Source organism: Oculina patagonica, chromosome 11, assembly GCF_052425735.1.
Source record: "Oculina patagonica isolate OP01 chromosome 11, crgOcupat, whole genome shotgun sequence".
Classification (NCBI taxonomy): Eukaryota; Metazoa; Cnidaria; class Anthozoa; order Scleractinia; family Oculinidae; genus Oculina; species Oculina patagonica.
Window position 1 is genome coordinate 16222276 of NC_135768.1, and position 23137 is coordinate 16245412.

Here is a 23137-nt window from a genome sequence, read left to right on the forward strand (position 1 = left end):
AACGCGTTTTTTTCTCGCCAGAAACTATCTCCAAACTCGATGATATAAAAACTAAAGGGAATGACAGTCTTTTTTCTCTTCTCCTCTCTCTTCTCTACCTTTCAGCGCTGTATTTCTTTTTTTTTTTTCCTTTCTTGTGGCGTTTTAAGCCAATTCGCGCAGTAACGTACTTGTTCAAGAATACTGACGTCACTTTTCTTTGACCCGGTTTTGATAAATTCGGACATATGATTCAATAGTATGACCGGAGAGGCTAGTGAATGTTACACTGGAGCAGGGAAAGCCTGGATTTCTCTCTAGATGCATAGAAAATGATTGATTGTAACTCGAGAAGCTCATTCTTGGCCTTTCCGGTCATACTATTGAATCAATTGATTCAATAGTATGACCGGAGAGGCTAGTGAATGTTACACTGGAGCAGGGAAAGCCTGGATTTCTCTCTAGATGCATAGAAAATGATTGATTGTAACTCGAGAAGCTCATTCTTGGCCTTTCCGGTCATACTATTGAATCAATTGATTCAATAGTATGACCGGAGAGGCTAGTGAATGTTACACTGGAGCAGGGAAAGCCTGGATTTCTCTCTAGATGCATAGAAAATGATTGATTGTAACTCGAGAAGCTCATTCTTGGCCTTTCCGGTCATACTATTGAATCAATTGATTCAATAGTATGACCGGAGAGGCTAGTGAATGTTACACTGGAGCAGGGAAAGCCTGGATTTCTCTCTAGATGCATAGAAAATGATTGATTGTAACTCGAGAAGCTCATTCTTGGCCTTTCCGGTCATACTATTGAATCATATGTCTGAATTTATCAAAACCAGGTCAAGGAAATTTTCACCGTTTAAGCGCAAATCGCTGTAAACGCGTTTTTTTCTCGCCAGAAACTATCTCCAAACTCGATGATATAAAAACTAAAGGGAATGACAGTCTTTTTTTCTCTTCTCCTCTCTCTTCTCTACCTTTCAGCGCTGTATTTCTTTTTTTTTTTCCTTTCTTGTGGCGTTTTAAGCCAATTCGCGCAGTAACGTACTTGTTCAAGAATACTGACGTCACTTTTCTTTGACCCGGTTTTGATAAATTCGGACATATGATTCAATAGTATGACCGGAGAGGCTAGTGAATGTTACACTGGAGCAGGGAAAGCCTGGATTTCTCTCTAGATGCATAGAAAATGATTGATTGTAACTCGAGAAGCTCATTCTTGGCCTTTCCGGTCATACTATTGAATCAATTGATTCAATAGTATGACCGGAGAGGCTAGTGAATGTTACACTGGAGCAGGGAAAGCCTGGATTTCTCTCTAGATGCATAGAAAATGATTGATTGTAACTCGAGAAGCTCATTCTTGGCCTTTCCGGTCATACTATTGAATCATATGTCTGAATTTATCAAAACCAGGTCAAGGAAATTTTCACCGTTTAAGCGCAAATCGCTGTAAACGCGTTTTTTTCTCGCCAGAAACTATCTCCAAACTCGATGATATAAAAACTAAAGGGAATGACAGTCTTTTTTTCTCTTCTCCTCTCTCTTCTCTACCTTTCAGCGCTGTATTTCTTTTTTTTTTTCCTTTCTTGTGGCGTTTTAAGCCAATTCGCGCAGTAACGTACTTGTTCAAGAATACTGACGTCACTTTTCTTTGACCCGGTTTTGATAAATTCGGACATATGATTCAATAGTATGACCGGAGAGGCTAGTGAATGTTACACTGGAGCAGGGAAAGCCTGGATTTCTCTCTAGATGCATAGAAAATGATTGATTGTAACTCGAGAAGCTCATTCTTGGCCTTTCCGGTCATACTATTGAATCAATTGATTCAATAGTATGACCGGAGAGGCTAGTGAATGTTACACTGGAGCAGGGAAAGCCTGGATTTCTCTCTAGATGCATAGAAAATGATTGATTGTAACTCGAGAAGCTCATTCTTGGCCTTTCCGGTCATACTATTGAATCATATGTCTGAATTTATCAAAACCAGGTCAAGGAAATTTTCACCGTTTAAGCGCAAATCGCTGTAAACGCGTTTTTTTCTCGCCAGAAACTATCTCCAAACTCGATGATATAAAAACTAAAGGGAATGACAGTCTTTTTTTCTCTTCTCCTCTCTCTTCTCTACCTTTCAGCGCTGTATTTCTTTTTTTTTTTTCCTTTCTTGTGGCGTTTTAAGCCAATTCGCGCAGTAACGTACTTGTTCAAGAATACTGACGTCACTTTTCTTTGACCCGGTTTTGATAAATTCGGACATATATACACGATCTTTTTAAATGTTACACACAAGATTAATTAACAATTATTCTATGAACCCGCGTTGGCTAGAGGTGGTAAATAGCCAACGAGGCGCGAAGCGCCGAGTTGGCTATAACGACTCGTATCCAACAAGGGAGAATAGAATAATTGTTAATTAATCTTGTGTGTAACATTTAAAAAGATCGTGTATATACATCAAATGTTAGCAAATGTTACACGTCTTGTGTAAGTAGAACGAAGCAAGTGTTTACATTGTACTTGTAATTTTATACGGCTCCACGGCTGTCATCAAGACTGCTATATTATTTGAAGCGAAATTGAGCTCAAAGTGGAACAGGTTTATTGAAGTATAAAAGGACAAGACCAAGATTGAAAGGTAACAAACTTTACAGAAGTGCTAAGCCTAATTTTATGACGTACAATGAATGAAACTGTGTCAGTTTGCCGTTCTTTCGTAAATTAGTTCGTATAGTGTGATCGTCCGGGTGAGAGTAGTTCTGAGAAGAACTGTTGTTGGTGACTGACGTTTCGACAACCTGAGCGGAAGTCATCTTCAGAGTCAAGTGAAAAGTTGTTGTCAGTCGATGATGTTATATGTCTGGTCCGCTGAAGTTGATTGGTCAGTTTAGCCGTGATGTTATTGGCTGTAAGACTCGTGTAAAGTTCAAGGTAGTTGTCAACAGTAATTGGTCAGTTTCGATCCGTCTATTGTCAGTCAAATTAAGTTGTTCTGTACCGTCTATTGTTAGTCAAATTAGGTAGTTCTATTTGCGGTGCGTTTGTCGGTCCTGTTTACGTTGTGAATAAGTCGTTTGTAAGGTGCCGGTAGTTGTTGACATCTGTTAATAGGCGTCTGTTCTAAGTTTGTGTACCAGCTTTCCAGAGTCAGTCGTTGGAAATAGTTAGTACTGTAGGTTAGGCATTCAGCAGAGTCCCAGTCGATTTTGTGGTTAGTAAGTCGATGGTGTTCAGAAATGTGATTGTTGGCATCACCATTTCTTGTCGCTCGTTTGTGTTCAGTCAGTCTCGTGTTAAGGTTTCTACCGGTCTCTCCGATGTAGGAGGCCTGGCAGTCGGAGCATTTGATCTTATAAATCGCTCCCTGTCTGTCGTTAGGTTGGTCTCTGTCTTTAACGTTGGTCAGTAAATGTCGAAGCGTAGTTATAGGTTTGTGAGCTACACGGATATTGTAGGGTTCAACCCTACAAGATCCGTGGATTTTCCTGTAAGTTGTTGTGAGTAAACTTCAACTGTTTGGCAGCGTTTTCGGGTAATTTCAAAAAAAAATTCACCGTGGCTTTTTTTTTAAAAAAAAATAATCGCATTTTATTAAAAACGAAGGCTTCCGAAAATCGCTCATAACTTAAACAAATCGCGTTTGATCGCTATAAAACTTATCATTTTATATAATTTAGGGATTATTCTTTAAGATTCTCAAAAGTCTAAGCAATCGCTTCACGTTTTCCCGTCTTAAAACGCGCTTAAAAAGGGAACTATCAGGCTCATAAATACCCGCGGGCCACCTTAACTGCAACAAAGCTTTTACCCTACAGCCTGACATAAATCTATACACTTTTGCATTGGCTTTTGTACAAGCTGTTTATGCGAAAAAATTCAGAACCAAGAAACGACAAGAAACACTACAATTAGCATGGATGTTTTGCTTCACCCTTGTAAGTGAACGGAAGAGAAATGAAGAAAAGTGATGAGAAGAGAAGGGAAGAAAGAGGAGAGGAGAGGAGAGGAGAGGAGAGGAGAGGAGAGGAGAGGAGAGGAGAGGAGAGGAGAGGAGAGGAGAGGAGAGGAGAGGAGAGGAGACGACAATATAATAAAACAGCTCAGCACAGAACAAGACAAAACAAAAAAAAGAAAACAAAAACAAAACAAAACAGGGAAAAAAGAACAGGATTCTTAAAAGAATAGAAATAAAATTAACACAATGAACAAAACATGCAAACATTACCTTAGGCGTTTCGGTGCCATCAACTAACTTGCTGTACGTCTTCCAGCTCGCTCCATCCTTGGTGTTTTCGTACATCACGGTTAGGGCTGTCACGTCATAACCTCCGCCAATCCCTTGAAGAGCGATATACGTCAAAGTGTATTGCTTTCCCAGGAATACTTGCAGCCATTCACTTGCTGTTGCGCCACTCGAACACCAGCAACCGATATCTCGTAATTCATTTAACCGTGCGAGATGGGCTTCAGTGCTGCTGTTATATGCCGAAGAACTGCTAAAGTCGTCATCTGGTATTGTTCTCTTTTCTATTCCAACTGGCTCTGACGGCGCTGAAAGAGAAACAACAGAACAATACAACAACTTCTATTGTTTTGGGAGATACCCCTCGATAGGTCTAGTCTAAAATCAGGTATCTCCTTCTCATTATAATGAATGATGAATAAATCTTGTTATTTTAACAAACGTAGAGGGTCTCTTGGTAATTTTTAACAATTATTCTGCGAAATAGCGCTGAATATCGTCTGATAAAAGCCAAACAGTCGATCAGACGGCAAAATATGACGGAAAGCAACAAGAAGGTTTGGTGGACGCGGCATATTATGACGGAAATCAAGACAGTGAAAACTGTGACAGACAATGCACATTATAGCTGCACACTATGGTGGGAAACAATCAAAAGATGACCGGCTGTGCCACATCATGGCGGGAAAACAACTACAGTCTAAGCTCTCGTAAGCGGACACCCTAGAGACGCGAAAAAAGTGTCCGTAACAGGAGCTGGCCGCTTACGAGAATGGTTCTCCTCCTTTCTGTAAAAGCTTCGAAGCTGCTGCTTATGGCGGGAATACAGCTGGAAGCTTTGATGGACGGGGTACGTAATGGGGGGAAAGCAGTTCGAAGCCAGGTGGACGCCGCATCAATCAATCAATCAATCGATCGATCGATCAATCAATCAATCAATCAATCGATCAATCAATCAATTTTTTTATTTATACAAGTTGCGCCTACAAGCTAGAAATTTTGTTATTGATGTTGCAGGTTAAATCCATTTTCAGGTTTCCAACCTACAGTGACCTAAAAATAACATGAATACCTTAAAAGGAAGTCCAATACGTTGAAACATAATAAACTAGGCTGGAAACGAATTTGACCTGAAAACCGACTTTACCTGTAACATAGATACGATCAATACTGCGACATGAAGATGATACGTTAATTGATACACCCCCTTGGGGCTTTTCAGTGACTATTTACATAACAAAATTACAAAATAAAAGGAAAAATCTAAAAAATTGTTATCAGGTAACACAGCATATTATAAAGTATCAAGTAAGCATCAACTAACCGTGGTAATAAAACACTTCCACTTGATCTGGGTAAAACCGTGGAGAGCCGGCAAAGTAATTCCGAGCGTCAGAAGACGACAGTGAAATATTAGTCAAGTTAAATGAGGCACCCAATCCGCTAAAACCCATCAGTCGGCCATTCTCGTCTTCAAAGAGCTCAAGGTCTCGTTGTCCGAAGCTTGGACCAAGCTGTTCATCTGTTCTGGCAGATGTCTTGCCTTGCTGGATTGGGAAAAACTGAGGTGACTGGTTGGACGGGTTTGACAGGCTAAACAGGAATCCTTCGAATTGATTTCCGATATCTGCCGGTGTTCCTAACCAGAGAAGAAACAAGGTAAATTCTGTTAGCATAATGAAATTTTATAACAGGCTAATTGGGCATAGAATGATAAATAAGGTTGCGAACAAAAGTGCACTACAGCTTTTAATGTTTCTGGTTAAGAGGGTATTTATCAAGCAAGACATTTTATGAAATATCAAACATAAAAATGAAATAAGAAATGTTACACATAAATAAGGTGGACGACAAAAAAGTCCACTATAGCTTTTACCGTATCTGGTTAAGAGGCTATTTACCAAGCAAGATATTTAAGAAATAGTGAACATGAATTGTCCTAAAACTAGGGAAGCTTGTTTAACCGATATATTGTAAAAGTAGACGCCTGGGAAAGTGTTTAATCTCCCAATGGAAATAAACCTTACAAGAAAAGCTTATTGAGGTTGAAAAGTGACACAAACGGTTAAGAAAGGGGATAATTGGAATGGTTCAAAAACTCTAATTTGATGCTTTTCGTCAGTGCAAAATGCAGAAGTTACATGCTTTTCGTAAGATCTTACTTTACCACGTTGAGGCTGGTTATGACTATAGACCATTTGTGGATACCACTTTGGGGTTACAAAGCAAAAGTATTTGAATTGTGTACCGCACCCGCTCGATTTTTGTTTGGATCATACCCATTCCATCGAAGCTGCCAGAGCCCATTTAAGGAAATAACCGGGACCAAGCAGTGCCCTTATGAGGAAGGCAACAGATTACGTGGGACATACTGGTCCAAATGTTGCATAATTTGAAACGTATCCTTTAATACTACCTACCTCCCCAGCTCTGTTCAACAAAACCTCCGAACACATATTCCCGAACGCGTATGATAGTCAAGGAGGGTCCTTTAGCATCGCAATTCGAGTGAAAGTCCGCGGTGCTCCAGGATGAATGGTCAGCGAAGTAACAACGCTTCCACATTGCGTAGTCACGAATGAATGTTGGAAAGGCCGTACGAAGCAGTTCCAGGGATTTAAAGTCATCTTGAAGTATATCGGAGGCCAAAGCTGAAAGTAGAAATTGAGCAAAATTACCACAGAATTACACAGCAACAGATCAACATAATATCACGACCATGATCACTTCGTCCGAAATCTCATCAGTTTGTCGTTTTTTGGTGAAATCGCGAATGAATTAAGGGCGTGAAGAAAGATTTCTATGTGCCCAAGCTATCAGAATTAGTCCTTTAAAGGCCATCTTTAGTTTGGAGTGACGAAATTTACAATAGCCTGTTTTAAAATGAAGCCTGATACCAGTGGCGGATGCAGACCTTGAAATTGGGGGCGGGGGATTTTTGTGTTTGCCCCCCCCCAAAAAAAAAGTCTTATAGGAGGGGGCCCAGGCGGACCGGGCTCCTCCCCTAAATACAAAACCTTTCAATTGCATCTCATCTCAGAAGATGACATCGAAAGGATTCAAACCGAGCCCAACGAGGTCAAATAATGTTTTTTTTTTTTGCCTATTGTGGTCCCCGATTTCCTTTCTAGGGCTAGCATTATTATCAGTGTTGCGTGGCGCAACATAGCATATGCAGTTGTAACCTAAATGTTCTCATCATCTTGCTACGAATTACAACCTGTATTGGGTTTCTTTCTTGTTGTAATAAGAAAGGTTCTATAAAAAAACATTTGGTCAGTTGCAAAAATAGCAAGCAAAGAAATAGAGGTTCTCCCTTTAATACGCGCGAATTAAAACTTCCTAATTTCATGAAGCCCATGCAATAAAGCCAAATAATTTACAAAAGATTTAGGTTTCGGAAAAAAATTGAATGTAAATCAGTTTTGCCAAAGATAAGTTGCGACAATTTACGTGGGCCTTGTCAAACAATAGCAATGGGCCTGAGAACGACATCTTAGATGATATTTTTTTAAAAATTTGCATTTAAAAAATAAGGGGAAAAATATGCCCTCGTCGTTATGAACTGTCAAGCTTGGGTAAGTTGGTGTTAGGAAATTTTGACGACAGTGGCAATTTGTTTAAGGAAAGGTGTTAGGGGGTGCGTGACTTTCTTTGCACCAGCGAGAATAACGGCATTTTAAATGTGTGACACTTGCGTGACCTAGGGTCTATCAAATGGCTTGACACAAGTGTTACCCATAGTTACCTGTCTGCCTTACTGAAAATGAAACCGTGAATCCCTGATCATTACTGAGATCTGAACTTATGCTTTCTGCCATGAAGTAACCTTGATCTTCGATCACAACTGAGTGCTGGTCAGCGGATATCCGTGCACCAGTTAGTTGGGCGACGTGGTTCTGTTTCGAGTCTATACTCTCTGTTGTACTTGAGTCAGCAAAGTTCCAGTGGTATAATTCTAAATCAGCACAACAAAAAGTGAACTTTACTTAGGATGTGTGTTTTTTTTAACGAAGTATACCCGCACAAGGCAAAACTCCGTCTTTCATATATAGTTTTTACCAAATATTGAATGCATCCCACCACCCCACCCCTACAATAAAAGTAAGCCAGTTCTATTTTTAGTCTATTTTCCATTTATGAAAGAACACACGGTTAATTTGGTACTCGTGGAAAACACAAGAAAAGAAAGATGTACTATATTATACATTCTCATTTGCTGTAGTTTTCTTAGATTTTGCAACAATTGTAACAGGTTTCGCCTTAAAACAAGATGGCAGAAGGTTTCCCTCACTGCTGAACACCTTAATTGTTTTTCTGAGCTATTTCCTGTGTTTTGTTTTTAAGAATAGGTGAGAGATGCGGCTGGACTAATGGTTAGTTCAGATCGAGGGTCCTGGCTCGAGCCAGGCCGGGGCCGTCATAATATCTATCTTATGTTATAACACATAACACATCACTTTTATTTAACCTCGAATTTGTAGAGTAGTTTATATAGCTAATATCTCCGAGCATTTCACAGTAAGCACAGTGCAAAGATTTTATGTTTGGCTGACTTATCTGGCAGCCCCCAGCCTCGGGGGAAGGAGGGGGGGGGGGAGATACTTGAGATTATTTACGTTTTGAAGTTCCAATTTTGCCTTCGAGTTGAGATAGCTTCGCTAAACGGGGAAAATAATGATAAATTTATTTTCTGTTTATCTTAATCAGGTCTTTATGTGGGCTTTTACTTGGGATAGAAGAGCACAGAACACATTATGAAAATGGAATGAACCAAAAGCAAAATTATTCATAATTAAGGCACTGCAGAGATCATTTTTGTAAAATTAAAAATAATTTGGTACCGGTAACTAATTAATTAAGTAACCGAAACTGGAAGCGTGGAAACGTGGAAATCTGGCAATGAATACTTAATGAATTAACCGTCTCTGAAAGCATGGAAGTGTAGAAAGCTGGAAATCTGGCATTGAATACTTTATGAATAAACCGTCTCTTAAAGCGTGGAAATGTGAAAAAAGGGAAATCTGGCAATGAATACTTAACCGACCGTCTCTGAAAGCATAGAAATGTGGTAATGTGGAAATCTGGCAATGAAAACTTAAAGAACCGACTCTGGGAACGTGAATTTTTCATGACTGAAAGGTTGTGAACTGTTGTGGGAATTTTCATGTAAATTTTGACCGCAAGACAGCAAACGCTTTTCCGTGCGTCGGTTGCCAGACATTTATCGGAAACCATACACGGGAAATCGGATACATCCGTGGTCCATCGAAGTATAATCGATTGTCACCACGGTAAATAGGCTGCATTGCTCGGGATCTGATTGGCTACCGATGTTTTGTTTGTTTAATTTAATACCCTTTGGCAAAGAGGATGCTGGTTTTAATGGATACAACATCCTTAAAAAGTTAAGCGAAGTTTCATGTTCAAAGCAATGTATCGCGCCTTCACAAGTATGAATAATAAGTTAAGCAAAATTTTATGTTCAAAGCGTTGACTCGCGTCTTCACAAGTATCAATAAAGTTTTTGAAACGTTAGGCAAAGTTTCATGTTCAAAGCGTGGGTTCGGGTCCTCATAAGAATCAATAAAAAGTTAAGGAAAGTGCCGTGTTCAAAGCGTGGGTTCGTGTCCTCATAAGAATCAATAAAAAGTTGAGCAAAGTTCTGTGTTCAAAGCGTGGGTTCGGGTCCTGAATAAATAAAGAGTTAAGCTGGGTTTCATGTTTAAAGCGTGGGTTCGTAGCCTCCTGCGCAAATTTTCTAGAACGTCTACGTAGGAGGCTTGCGGGGTTCGAGTCCTCATAAGAATCAATAAAACGTTTAGCAAAGTTTTTTTTTCAAAGCATGGGTTCCGGTCCTCATAAGAATTAATAAAAAGTTAAGTGATATTTCAAGTTCAAAACGTAAGTATAAATGAAAAGTTTAGCGTGTTTTTTTTTGTGCTTCAAGTAATACCAGGCTTTTTTTTATTTAGACTTTGGTGGTCTGAATGAGAAACATAGCAAATTGACACTACCCACTCCCCCAAAGCAGCAAAATTGTCATGCCAAAAATTTTCCCATTTGTCACGAGCTTTTTCGCTTAGCTTCGGCCGAAGTCCCTCATGCTCCACCAAGAACAAAACGACTATCGTTTAATGCTTAAGGTCGCGGGACACACCTTAGCTCATCATTATATATATGTATTTATTAAAAGCGTATGAACGAAGTGCAACGACAGATATCGACAACTTCACGAAATATTTATGACTGAATAAAAATACGCGTGCGCGTGGTTTGATGTGTTCGCGTGTGGCACAAATTGTGAACAAAATGATTACTCAAAAGGGATGTATAATTATGCTCTGAAAAATTACCCTGTTCTTTGATTTCTAAAAAAAAGAAAATGTTAGGAATTTTAACCAGTTTACAAAAACACTTTGCTTTGAGTTAGATGTAGGAAGTCTATGGGCTAATATTCATACAAAATTGAATATTTCTGTAATTACCATAATTCATCTCTCCTTTGGAAATCGTGTTTTGGTCGGGACAGGTTCAGAAATTTCAAAGTTTTTACTTTTCCCACAATTTTGTTGCAGAAAATTCAGCGCGGATACTGAACTTCATGACCTGCCACTGCAGAGTGGTAAACTAGGAATACTGTATTGTGTTATAACAGAAGGGGAATTTCGAAAGAGCGCTTTTAGAAAAAGGGTAGGAGGCATTAAATTCAATTTTTTGCATTTAAACCATCATAACTTGCTGGCAAACTTTAAATTAAGAAATCCGCTTCTGTTATGACACACTAGAGGTATTAATTGACAGATTAGTTATTGACAAGGTCACAGAGTGCTGTCTTCTAATCGATCCGTAAACTCTGCCACAAAGTCATGTTTCCCCCCAATTTGTCATTTTCAAGGCAATATCACCGCCGTTAAGTGCATTCTACCAAATAAAAGATAAAATTCATACTCTTTCATCATTTTTTTAGGTCTCTGTAAAATTTGAGTTTCATCGCACCCATATCAACCAGAATATATAAGCGTTTTAACAGATACAGGACAAGCAAAATTTCGTCTAATGAATTTATTCATGCCGAAGTGTCCCCGCGACCTTTATGTGAGAAGTTGAGCCGGAACAATAGACCATTTCTTGATAGATTGCTACTTTATAAAATTTCTCATCTTTAAGCTCTAAGGGATGTGTGGTGAGTTATGGTTTTTTTTTTTTTTGGTTTTTTTATTTTTTTTTTTTATTTTTTTTTTTTATAATTTTTGGGGTAAATTTTAAAAAAAAAAAAAACCAATTTTTTTTTTTTTTTTTTTTTTATTTTTTTTTTTTTTTTTAACTCCGATAACTTCAGGAAATCAGAGAAAAAAACCAGGGAGAAATTTGTGAAAACGCAGGTCAAACATTTACAATTTCTCCCAAAGTAAAACCGGGAAATAGAGCTTTGTAGACTTTTAAACTAGATCCGGCATACTTGGAAACAAGGGAAAAAGTGCTGTAGGTCGTCTTTGGTCACAGTGTAGTTTTAAAAATGTTACATGTTCAAAAATTTACCCCCATGGAACACAGAACTTAGAAGTATTATAATGCTAAATTTTTCATAAGTGCACATTTTGAGCACAATACTTGCCCAACAGATTTTACCTTATTTTACCTGAGTCATGCTTCAGCATTGCGTGGAAGAACCCAATACTTGACTGGCAAACAGTGACGTAGGGCGCGCACTTACGTTAGAATTTATGAAACAGTTTTCTGTTGCTGGGGTCACGTAGCATTTCTAAGACACCAACTGTATAAATTCAAGGTAGAAAACTACGACGTTCAGTTGAGACCTAACCAGCAGAGAGAGCAAGTCATCAAGCACCTTGCCAGAGGAAAAAGAACAGGACAATGCCAGTGCAAATTCATGAAACGGAGTTTCCAAGTTACTCTCGCACCACAATGGTAACTGAACGTTCAGAATTTCTGATAGCTCGGAACCTAACAGGGCCGTAGCTATCAAGAGGCAAGACTAGGCACTTGCATCGTATAGATTTTAACCCAAAACTAAAACAGATATGTTGTGTGTTGACCAAGATTGATCTTTCTCAAGAAGTACCTTACATTAATAGTTAAAGAAAGAGTTTCAGAGCTTCTAGATTTCAAAATTTTCTGGAGGGCATGCCTAGCAAGCTCTTGCCTTGTCTATGGCAAAGTACGGTTATGGCTCTGATTAGAGTTGCCGGACCGTTCAAGGAATTGTAGAAGTGGCAGGAATTTGTAGTTTCAGCAGATCAGCGCGAGTTTTACCTCAATGCGGAACAAACTAAATTCACAATTTTGCCTTTAAATCGAGGTGTTCAAATTTTGTCAATGCTCGTTAAAACACTGTTTGAAGCAACTTAACTTTCGATTTATTGTACCTCTAGATTTAAACCGAAAACGCTTTCACAGATATTCAGTACCAAAGGAAACAAGTCTAAAGCTACAGAAGCTTTATACCTATGTATTGTACTCAAAGTTAGGAGAGTGATTTAGAAAGTTGCTGCGCGAGTGCATAGAAAGCTGTTCTCTTATGAAAAAAGCAAAATTTCATATTTTATAGGTGACCTTGTTGTAAAACGATTGGGGAAAAAGAACAATTAAAATGTCACTAAGCAGGTTTTCACTAGTAAAAACTCCTTATTTTCTCCTGTAAATTAGTTCTACTCAATAGTTCTTATTCAAACAAGCTTTCATACTGATCAGTTACTCTATTTGTATATTACCGCTATATTCGATTGCTTTTGTCTCTTACTTAGAAATCACCCCTCGCTCCTCGCGTGTTGGTGATCGGTGGCGGGGTTGTGGGTATGACGTCAGCATTACAGCTTCTGCAGAAAGGATACAAAGTGACCGTTTTAGCAAAAGAGTACGCCTCCCCAGTCTCCTCTGGTAAACGCATCACCTCCGAGATCGCCGGCGCTCTGTGGGAGTGGCCTCCAGCGGTGTGCGGACGACACACAGACGAGAAGTCACTGGAGAGGTCCAAGGTTTGGTGCATGGACAGCTATGGCAAGTTCATGGAATTGGCCATGAACCCAAAGGAAACTGGAGCCTACCTGAGGCAATCTGTCTTCTACTTTAAGAACAAGGTAAATGTCGATTGACCTAGCTTCTAACTATATTTTATATATTCAAAGGATCATCTCGCGTTCTGTTGCGCACAGTTGTGGACGAAATGGTACAGACTTTCTCCCTACTTTGTTATATTTTTTGGTCAAGCAAAACTAAATAAAATAATATTACTGCTTCTTTATTCAGGTCAATTATCTTCCTACTCAGTTAGAAAAGATGCACGAGTTATGTTATTTGCCAGGATTTCGCCACGACGCAAACCTCATTGAAGAAACTGGTTAGAAACACATGTTTTTCTCTTTCAATCTTAAATTAATCAAGTTTAAGAGTTCCCTTTCTCCTTTTTGTTGATCGCCAGTGACCTAGTTGCCCTATTGCCTGCTTGTGTCAAACCACGATTATGTGTGTTGATGAATTAAACTGCTTTTCCAACGGATTATTTTATTTGTTTTCCTTCAGCTGTGAACAGAGACACAGGAGTAGTGGACGCGTACCAACACATGGCTCCCATGGTTGACACAGTCACGTACATGCAGTGGCTTTACAAACAGTGCCGTTACAAGGGCTGTCGCTTTGTACACAATGAAATTCACGGACTGTTGAGAGATCAGGCTGAAGATTTAAAAAGAAGTTACAAAGCTCAGCTGATCTTTAATTGCTCTGGACTCAGCGCTAAAGAACTGGCAGGAGATAAAGATGTCTATCCTCTGAGAGGTAGCTATTGTGTCTATTTACGATTAAATTAAAAGAATTCCCTGCTTCCTTTATAGTCCGTTGTTTAATCTCGCAAGCAGATTTTTTTTACTGCATTTGTTTACTGATCATGGTTTCGTTCTTCTTGTTACAGGGGCGATTATTAAAGTGAAGAACGACGGAAGCTTGATGCCCAAACTTAACCATTCCATGTGCATCTCTCTGATCGAAGACGTTGACGAGTCCAAAATAGAAGGACAAAGCTTCGTGTTCATCTTACCAAGAGGTGACGACAAACTATGGCTGGGTGGCATGGTACAACCCAACCAGTGGGACAGAAATCTCACGCTTGATTATCCACCAATCAGAAGAATGTTTGAGAAAGTCAAAGAGTTCTACCCTCCCCTCCGTAACTATGGAGACGGGGACGTGGAGGAAGTGTTGGTAGGACTGCGGCCCGCTCGTAAAGGCAACGTTCGACTGGAGTGGGATCCTGTGTGTCCTTATCTTCTGCACAACTATGGACATGGAGGCTCGGGTGTGACTTTCTCGTGGGGCTGTGCTATCGAAGCTAGCGCCATGGTGGATCGTGTTCTTAAAAGCCCACAGATTGATCTTTCTAAGCTTTGAACATTTGTTCGCTTTTTCTCGAAATCTTCTTGAGCTAAAGGTCTTGTCAGTGAAACGAATTTTGTTTAGTCTCGATCGAGTGACTTTTAGTGGAGTATTCGTAAATTCTTAGAAAAAACAATGTTGAGTTGACTTGACTTATTGCCAAAGCCCTAAGTGGGCATAGGGCCGGAATGTTGAGTTGAGGAATGGTTTAAAACAGAGATTTCTGTCTTGAAGCCACGAACCTATTTGTGAGCCTGTTTTCATGCAAAAGTTACATTGTACTTATGTATCAAAAATTAAAAGAGCATAAACATTTGTAAATATAATATACAATAATAGGGGATAATTTAATAAAAAGCATTGGAGTTTCATGGCAACTTGCTTCAGTATTCATATTTTGATAAATAATTGTCCACACAAGCGTAGAAAGCACTCGATCGAGAAAACTATTTTCTCGAAACATCTCTTCGGGGCAGAGCGGCTTATAACTATTGGTGTAAAGGAGGAGACTGGAATCAAGCGGTTTTGCCCTTCTTAGCCTATCATTCACATAACTACACCACTAAAGTGTGATGTTTTGTAGCCGGTTTTTTGGAGGGTAACGTGACGCGTGGGGGAGGGATTACTTGCAAATTTTTCAGGGATTTCAACTTTCTGCTTTCCGTGCATTTTGTCTACAAGGATTTTTAATAACCTTTTGTGTCTGACAACTTTCACAGCTAGTGAAAGCTTAAATTTGGGATTTAAAAAATACAGAATGGGAAGGTTTGTTAGCCAAATGTAGCATGGAATGGTTTAATTTTCTCACCATCTTCTACAGCTATCTTCACGCTCAAAGGCGAGTGCAATTTGAAAACTTCCAAAACATCATAAGTACCGGTACCTATTAATCACGAATTGTTCTCGAGGTCGAGCGATTTCCTTTACTAAGTATTCATTGCCAGATTTCCAGATTTCCACGTTTCCAGTGTTGGTTAATTTATTAAGTATTAAATGCCAGATTACCACATTTCCGGATTTCCACGCTTCCAGAGTCGGTTAGTTTATTAGGTATTCATTTCCAGATTTCCACATTCCCATGCTTTCAGAGTCGGTTACTTAATTAGTTACGGGTAGTCACCACAATCCTACTGAGTGAGTTTATTACCAAATTATTCACTTATTTTACATAATGATCTCTGCAGTGCAATAATTCTGATGACGCGGTCTTCTACCCCCCCCCCCCCAGTAAAAGAGAAAAGTGCGCAAATAAATTGCGGATGTTGTAGGTAATACATGCTCTGACTTCACCTCCGGTATTATATGGGGTATGCAATTTTCCTCTTTAGTCTGAGATCGGGTAGCAAAATTTGAGCTATTTTTGGTCTAAGACGAGGTAGGGGTCTCTAGACCCCGGCGGAGCACCCCCGCCCAAACTTGTCCAAGTACCACCACCCGGGCCTGACAGGGCATTCAACTGTCACAGGATCTCTCTCCACTCATTAGTATGAATGGATACTGACAAATTGTTGGGTCTCGCGGACAGAAATAGCCGGGTAGTGTGGGGTGGGGAGAGGTAACCCCTGATGGACTATCATCCCAAAGTAGAATAAACGGCCTCACCTTTTGACTTGCACGCAGAGACCGGTACGTACTGAACATCACCTTCCACCATGGCTGCGAAAAAACTCCACTGTAAAACATTTCCCGTTTGTACCCCGCACGAAAGCGCGAGATTTTGAACAGAAGCCTCTGACAAAACTTTATCCCACAGATTCACGTACGTTACTTCTCCCACAAACTGTTCTGGCTTCCTGCAACTCACACAATTGGCTCCAATCGACACTCTTCCACCGCTACTGAATGTTGCGCCGTCTCCTATAGTAAAGAAAGACAATTTGGCGCTGTCTATGTAGGCGACAGCTACTCCTCCGCTATTTGTCCATGAAACGCACAGGTGGTGCCAGCTGCCATCTGGTGTTGGGTAATCAACACCTTTTTTGTATTTTCCGGTACTGAAAACAAACAAGAAAACAGCGTTGTTTTATTGTACCCTCCAATCAAAACTCAGCATTAAGGTCATTCCTCAGTATTGCATTGCGCATCCCGTACTGAACATAATTGTACGCGTGATTAGCGCACACACATTAAGAAGATGGCGGCTTTTTCTATACGGCCTGGCTCGGTTCTCTCGAAAACGATAAAACAGGGACATATCATTTTTCCTCTTTTTCTGAGTCTAGCAATCACCTTCCTTCTATAAAATGAATATATAACCAAATTTCTTTTGTAGAAAAATTAATAATCAACGGGAATGTGAACTGAGTCCAGAGTACTCGTGATAGTATAATGTTCACTCGAGATCACTGCATTGGAAAAATTGTCCGTTTAACGCGGCTAAAAAGTTTCTTCAATATAATGGTACCTCAAATGGCAGGAGGCACACCAGTTTGACGAGGAGAACAGGGAGCACCGAGAACAAATCCAGCTAGTGGCAGGGTTGAGGGCTTGAACCCGGGACCTCCGGGTAACAACACAAGCACCCTTAACCATGTTTTCTATGTTATTTAGGAAAGCAACATAATGGGACGTCAGTTACCTACTGAGCAGTTCGAGCGATTATAGCAATGACTGTCATTGCAGACATTTTTAATATTATTTTGCATGATGAATATTGCCTCATACTCATTAAAGTAATGAAAATTTTGATTATGTACACTGGAACTCAAAATCATACCTCGGCCAAATGACTAAGGACAGGCTTGGCCCATCGTTGTCGTTTAAGTCTTTTAGAAACAGGGTGAAGTTTCCATCATGTGCGTAGTATCGTAACAGGGACATCTGCTGGTCGCTGGTTTCTGGCTCCACGTATAATTTATGCCAGTAGCACACAGTGAAAGCCCTGAAATCTGTTAAGACGATGGGCCAATTAATAAGACTTGTCTCGGATGCGTCTTTGGGAAGCTTCAAAGTGTAGTCTTGAAAATATGCTGAAGACAAATAACGCAAGGATTAAACGTATGCTAATTTTATGGAAATAATTTACTCGATCAAGTAAAATTTATGCACTTAACCACACTAGTCAGTCGCATATTCCTTTCTTTCCACCTTCCTTCCATCCCCTCCTCCTCCCTTTCTCACTTCGGATCTTCCTTCCTTCTGCTTCCCTATCCCTCCTTCGGTTCCTAAGTTGCAATCCTAAGCTTAATTATTGGACTAAAGTCACGTATAACTTCTACAAAAGGTAGTGACGCACTGATGCGTATTTTTTTACGTGTGTGAAAAAAATTAGAGACAATGTATGAACGACTTGCGTAATCGTGTACAGCATAAAGCGTGAGCTACTGCAAGGGTAGCCTGTTCCAGGCTCTCGGTTTGTGGGGAAGAGCGAAAACGCGCGCGAGCGAGCGCAGTCGACCCGCTTTTTTGCCTTTTCCCACAAACCGAGAGCCTGGAACAGGCTACCGCAAGGGTAACAGCAGTAATGATGTATTCAATAAACTTGCTATGTTGCTGTTAAAGGAGCGATGTCACGGCATTTTTATTCATTTTACTGATTACTCCAAATTGAAGGAAACCTCAAAATAATAGTTTTCTAACGTAGAAAAACAACAACGGGGTAATAAAACTCGAAAATAATCAAGTTTTGACTGACGGAGATATGACGGAAGAATGACAAACTGTTTGCCATTTTTTTCCTTCAAGCTTCCAATGCTTTTGGCTCATGAAAAAATTAAGATTGTGATAGTACAAACAATTATTATGAGCAGTTATCTTGTTTTAGCGAGATGCGACGCGGAGGGGAGGAGAGGGTAGGGTAGGGTACGGAAGTAATGCCTCACCTCCTTCTGTCCTCCTTATTCTCATACTCGTTTTCTTGAGTTTTCCACCCGTGTCTCCGACATTGGGAAAATCGTCCCACTTCATTGAGCCGGAGTCTTGTCCATATAAAGAATTTAGCAACACTTCGCCGCAGGACGTCGTGAACCACCAGCCAGCGACGTGTGCGTCTGCACCACAGGCTTCCGCTTTGAAGCTAGAAGTATTGTGTAGCACGAGCTTATTTGGGAGATTGCCTGAAAACTCGCCAAGCGAGAGTGTGTAATGATCGTCTCCGTCTCCAACACGAAAGTCGCTGTAAATTGCGAATCCTTCCTTTCCATCAAACGCTTCCAACTGAATCAAAAGCTCAGTATTCTTGGTGGTTAAGCTATGGATTTTGTCATTACCTAGCCACATCTCTGATTGGCTACCAACTGTACCAAAACCTGCTTTGTATTCAGCCCAGGTCTTCGAGAAGCTCACTGAACCGTCCAACCTAGACATTAACCAAATCAATGATTTTCTTATACACCATTTTAATAAGTCGAAACGCCATTTTGGATATTTAACTTTCCGCGAATGACGTCGTTAATGAAATATTCATTTGTGCCTCGACGTATTAAAATAAAGTATCTACCATTGTAATAGGCCGAGGTGTCATTTTGAATATTTTATTAATGACGTCATTTGCGGAAAAATAAAAATTCAAAATGGCCCCTTGACTTATTAAAATGGTGTATAAGCACCTTCTGCTATAGTCAAAAGTCAAAGTCGGAACTCTCTACCAGCGTACTTCAATGATTTATGTACACAAAATTCTCGAATTCATAATCATTCTACAAGAAAATCCAATGATTTACACAAAAAGATCAATAGGACAAATTTGGGTGTGTACTCGACAAGAAATAAAGTAACTAATACATGAAACACTATTTCAAATGAAATAAAACGTTCTTTCTCAATACATGAATTTAAAACAATGATGAAACAGTTTTTACTGTCAAATTTTATGCTTATTGAATTTAATATTAGTACTAGGTTTTTAATCACACTTGTTGTTTTTGAATGATGTAATGAATACACTTCTCGCCAGCTGAATCCTGATACCAAATTGATTAAATAAGTTGTAATAAAAGGGGGACTATCTAGTAAAAGCTTGTTAAGGTTTCTTTAGTCCTTCTCCATTCTTTTATATGTTCCTAAATCATTTATGTTACATGCAGTGACCAAAATGAAAATAAACTTGATTGATTGAAAGAAAAAAATACCTTTGCTGGATGATCGTCCAACCACCACCGTGCGTTTCCTGGTCGCAGTAAACTTCAAATTCGTCTTCGTTGTTTAGAGGACTTATTGTGTAAACTCCGTTAGCTTTGTTTCCAGCAAGCAGCACTTCTCTGCAGTCGGCTATGGTTGAAATGAAAATTAAAATAAATCATCTTAGCACAACCGCTTGGACATTAAATTTTGGTTAAAAGTGAAGAACAGCTCCCAGAATAACCTGTCAGCCGACTTTCGGCCAACAATCGGCCGACAAACGGCCATCAGTCGGCCGACAGTTTACCGACAGCTTAATATGAGAGCTTTTGTCCACAAACGCCTATATTTGCACACCTTTTGCAGTCATGTCCACAATAACACGAAAACATGCTTTATTTATCATCAAAAGTGCGATAATTCTCATTAAACGTTGAATTATTCATAAGAAAACTTTCGTAGTCACCGTGTGCCACAGGCGAGCGTTTTCTCGAGCGAAATGGAGAGTTTTGATTTTTAGCAGATTATAAAGACATAGACACGGAGATGCCACTCTTCTTATTAAATTGCTATAAGATAAAAATGCAAGGGAGTGCGGTAATTATTTGCACGAAATATTTGACACACACAGCTAACTGCCAGATCATATCTATTCCTTACACTCCAAGAAAGAATAGCTTGACTACGAGAAAGATACCTGTGAGACACTCCGTTATTTTGGAAATTTAAAAAGACACACGACTAAGAGAAATTTCTTGGTGGGAAAGCGCAAGTGGGAAAGTGAAGGCACGGATGAATGTTAATAACTTATTTACCTGGTTTCCAGGTGCGCACCTCTTTGCACTGACCAATCCCTGGACAAGAATTGGTTCGATATTTTTCGGTTGGCTGCTGTACCGGTGTTAATGTCGGGTGAGAGCTCCACTCCGAGAGAGTACAAGGCGAAGAGCGGCCTATAAATGGATACCATGCAAGTCAAAATTATTCTTACAATTTTTCATACATTTTGAATGTCCTCCTTTGGAGAATTTTTCTTTGCATCGAAAACATCGACATACGCGTCGTGTTATCGAGAGAGTGATCACAGATCAAACACTCTCGGTATTTTAACAGGTAGTAGCGTTGCCATGGTGACTTTTAATGTCAAGGAATAATCATACTTTTTCACCAGTGATTGGGCATCTGTTTTATACCAAAACAGTTGCGTCAACTGAAAAAGAGTCGTAGTATTGATTCGTCAAAGTTGAGGTGCTGAAAAATTCAGGAAACTGTTTTGAGCCACCTTAAGGAACTACTACTATAAGGTGTCTCTCACTCCCATGGATCTCTAACGATATCAGGAGAAAAATAAACAGGCGACGTCCTTTTTGCAAACTGCTGTCAGTTTGGCTGTTTTCCACTCTGTGTAGACAGTGCCCGGCTTTAGGCTTAGGGTAAACAGAGCGGTAAGGGGTGGGGCGATGGTTTGCTCGGCTAGGTTAAGCAACCATCATTTAATACCAACTCCATGAAACTTTCAACATCTTACAGAGGGACAGTGCTCTGGAACCTTTTACCGCGAGAGTGTCACGAAGCAATATCCCTTAGGAGTTTTATGAAAATGATTAATTCGTCGAACATAATTAAAAATACCAATTTTAGAACCTCTTTTAGAGTTTACTCTTTTTTTTTTTTATCAATTTAGCAATTTAATTTATTTTTTAGCGATAACTTTAGCGTTTTTACCTTAATATAGTTTAATGTTTTTATCTTCTAGTATTAATGTTTTATTTACACACAACCCCACAAGCTATGTAGCTTGTCTAAATAAAGGTTGGATTGATTGATTGATTGATTGACTACTTACCCATCACTCTCCCGATTTCTTGTGCATTCAAAGCTCTTGAAAACACGTAAAGGTCACTGAGAAATCCCTGGAAGTAACGATACTTTTGTCCAACAACCGAGATATCTGCAAAGAATCTGCCTATGGCGAACGAACCGTTATCAGGACTCTGCCATGGATGAACGGTACTCGGATGTTGAAAACCGTTAATGAAAAAAGTTAGCTCAATGAAATCAAAGAATGAAACAGCCACGTGGTGCCACTGTTTTTCTTGAAGCTGATCAGATGTCGTCTCGGTATAAGCTATGCCCAAATGCCAATTTTTAAACCTCAGTTTATTATTGCCATTAACGCCGAACCAAAATCGGCCGTCAGGGGATCCGCCATTATCGCTGCCGAGTATTGGTTTCTGGTATGGGTTGGATGGCAGCACTTTTATCCAACAAGCAATGGTAAATGCCATGCCAAGATTGATGTGCGGTGCTTCCAAATAGGCTTCTGTTTGATCCAGATAAACAGCTTTATGGTCCGTAAGGCGACCCTCCACAAAGGTCGCACTGTACTTAGGGCTAAAGTAGAAATGGTACAAAGTAGAGAAATAATCAGCGTCGAAGACATCAGAACGAAGTAGTCTCGTCTGCTTATTCAATTTTTTTCGCAATTTTCATCATTTCAAAAGTATCGAGATCAAGAAAAAATTACAAAACCACCGGATGGCGTTAAATTTATCATACGTACAACTTTGCACTGGTGCAATTTCACTGACGGGCATACGAATGTTTTTGGCACTAGAAAACAAATCCTCGCTTTTTTCCATACTTGGTGTGTAAGAAGTTGTATTAGGAGGCTTTATAACGCTAAAGGTCAGACATAAACGAAAGCGGAAAAGTTGCGTGTCACAAATTCATAGAGCTTATTAACAAGGCAGCAAAACGTTAAATAAATTAATTGGCACCCAAAGTTTAAACATGTCTCCGTCACCACGATCGAGTGAACATCATCACTAAGCAAGACGATGGTGCTAGTGGTAGTTATGATAACATAATCTTCAGATCGGAGTCGAGTGTAAGAGTACTACTTTCGAATTTCAATCCAGTTACGTTCCCGGACTCTCACTCCTCCCTGTTGCTGACCAGTTAAAAAATATAATTGGTGCGAGATTAGTGTTAAATGTAATTAAGACAATCAGTAAGCACAAGGTGCCCGTACTCAACTCGTTCTCCGATTTGAATGTCCCTAATGGCGGTGCCGACGACGACGGTGATGGTGAGGATTACAGTGAGAATGAGGATAAGGGCCAAAATGAGAATAATCAGGAGGATGATGATGAAAAGGAGGAGGAGGATGAAAAAGGGGAAGATAATGAGGAAGAGGAGGGAGGAAGGGGAGAATGAGGACGAGGATGAGTATGAGGATGAGGAGGACGTCAGTGAGGATTATGATAAAGATGACCATGAGGATAAACTGAGGTGATGATTGGGAGGAGGTGTGAGGATATAATAAAAATTTATCCAAGATTTGGGAGAGGGGGATGAGGATCTGGATGGGAATGAAAATAAGAATAAGAATGAGTATTACGATTAGATGAGATGAGGAGTGATTAGGATAAGGATAAGAATATAGAGGAGGATA

General features: G+C 39.7%; 2 protein-coding genes across 2 annotated transcripts in view; one reads left to right on the plus strand and one right to left on the minus strand.

Annotated features, from left to right (window-relative positions):
* LOC144629674 (uncharacterized) overlaps window positions 1-23137 on the minus strand; it is a 55975-nt gene that overhangs the window by 29469 nt on the left and 3369 nt on the right. The window contains exons 4-13 of the mRNA XM_078487901.1: window positions 21527-22074; window positions 20496-20633; window positions 19692-19830; window positions 18444-18919; window positions 17339-17591; window positions 16225-16616; window positions 7979-8188; window positions 6651-6881; window positions 5555-5869; window positions 4213-4538 (exon numbers count right to left, since the gene is read on the minus strand). Coding sequence (XP_078344027.1) covers window positions 4213-4538; window positions 5555-5869; window positions 6651-6881; window positions 7979-8188; window positions 16225-16616; window positions 17339-17591; window positions 18444-18919; window positions 19692-19830; window positions 20496-20633; window positions 21527-22074 — 3028 coding nt within the window. The remainder of the gene's footprint in view (window positions 1-4212; window positions 4539-5554; window positions 5870-6650; window positions 6882-7978; window positions 8189-16224; window positions 16617-17338; window positions 17592-18443; window positions 18920-19691; window positions 19831-20495; window positions 20634-21526; window positions 22075-23137) is intronic.
* LOC144630383 (D-amino-acid oxidase-like) lies at window positions 12098-14712 on the plus strand. The gene is made up of 5 exons (XM_078488748.1): window positions 12098-12162; window positions 12999-13331; window positions 13501-13591; window positions 13774-14028; window positions 14162-14712. The coding sequence occupies exons 1-5, from the start codon at window positions 12109-12111 to the stop codon at window positions 14635-14637; spliced, it is 1209 nt and encodes a 402-aa protein (XP_078344874.1). The 5' UTR covers window positions 12098-12108; the 3' UTR covers window positions 14638-14712.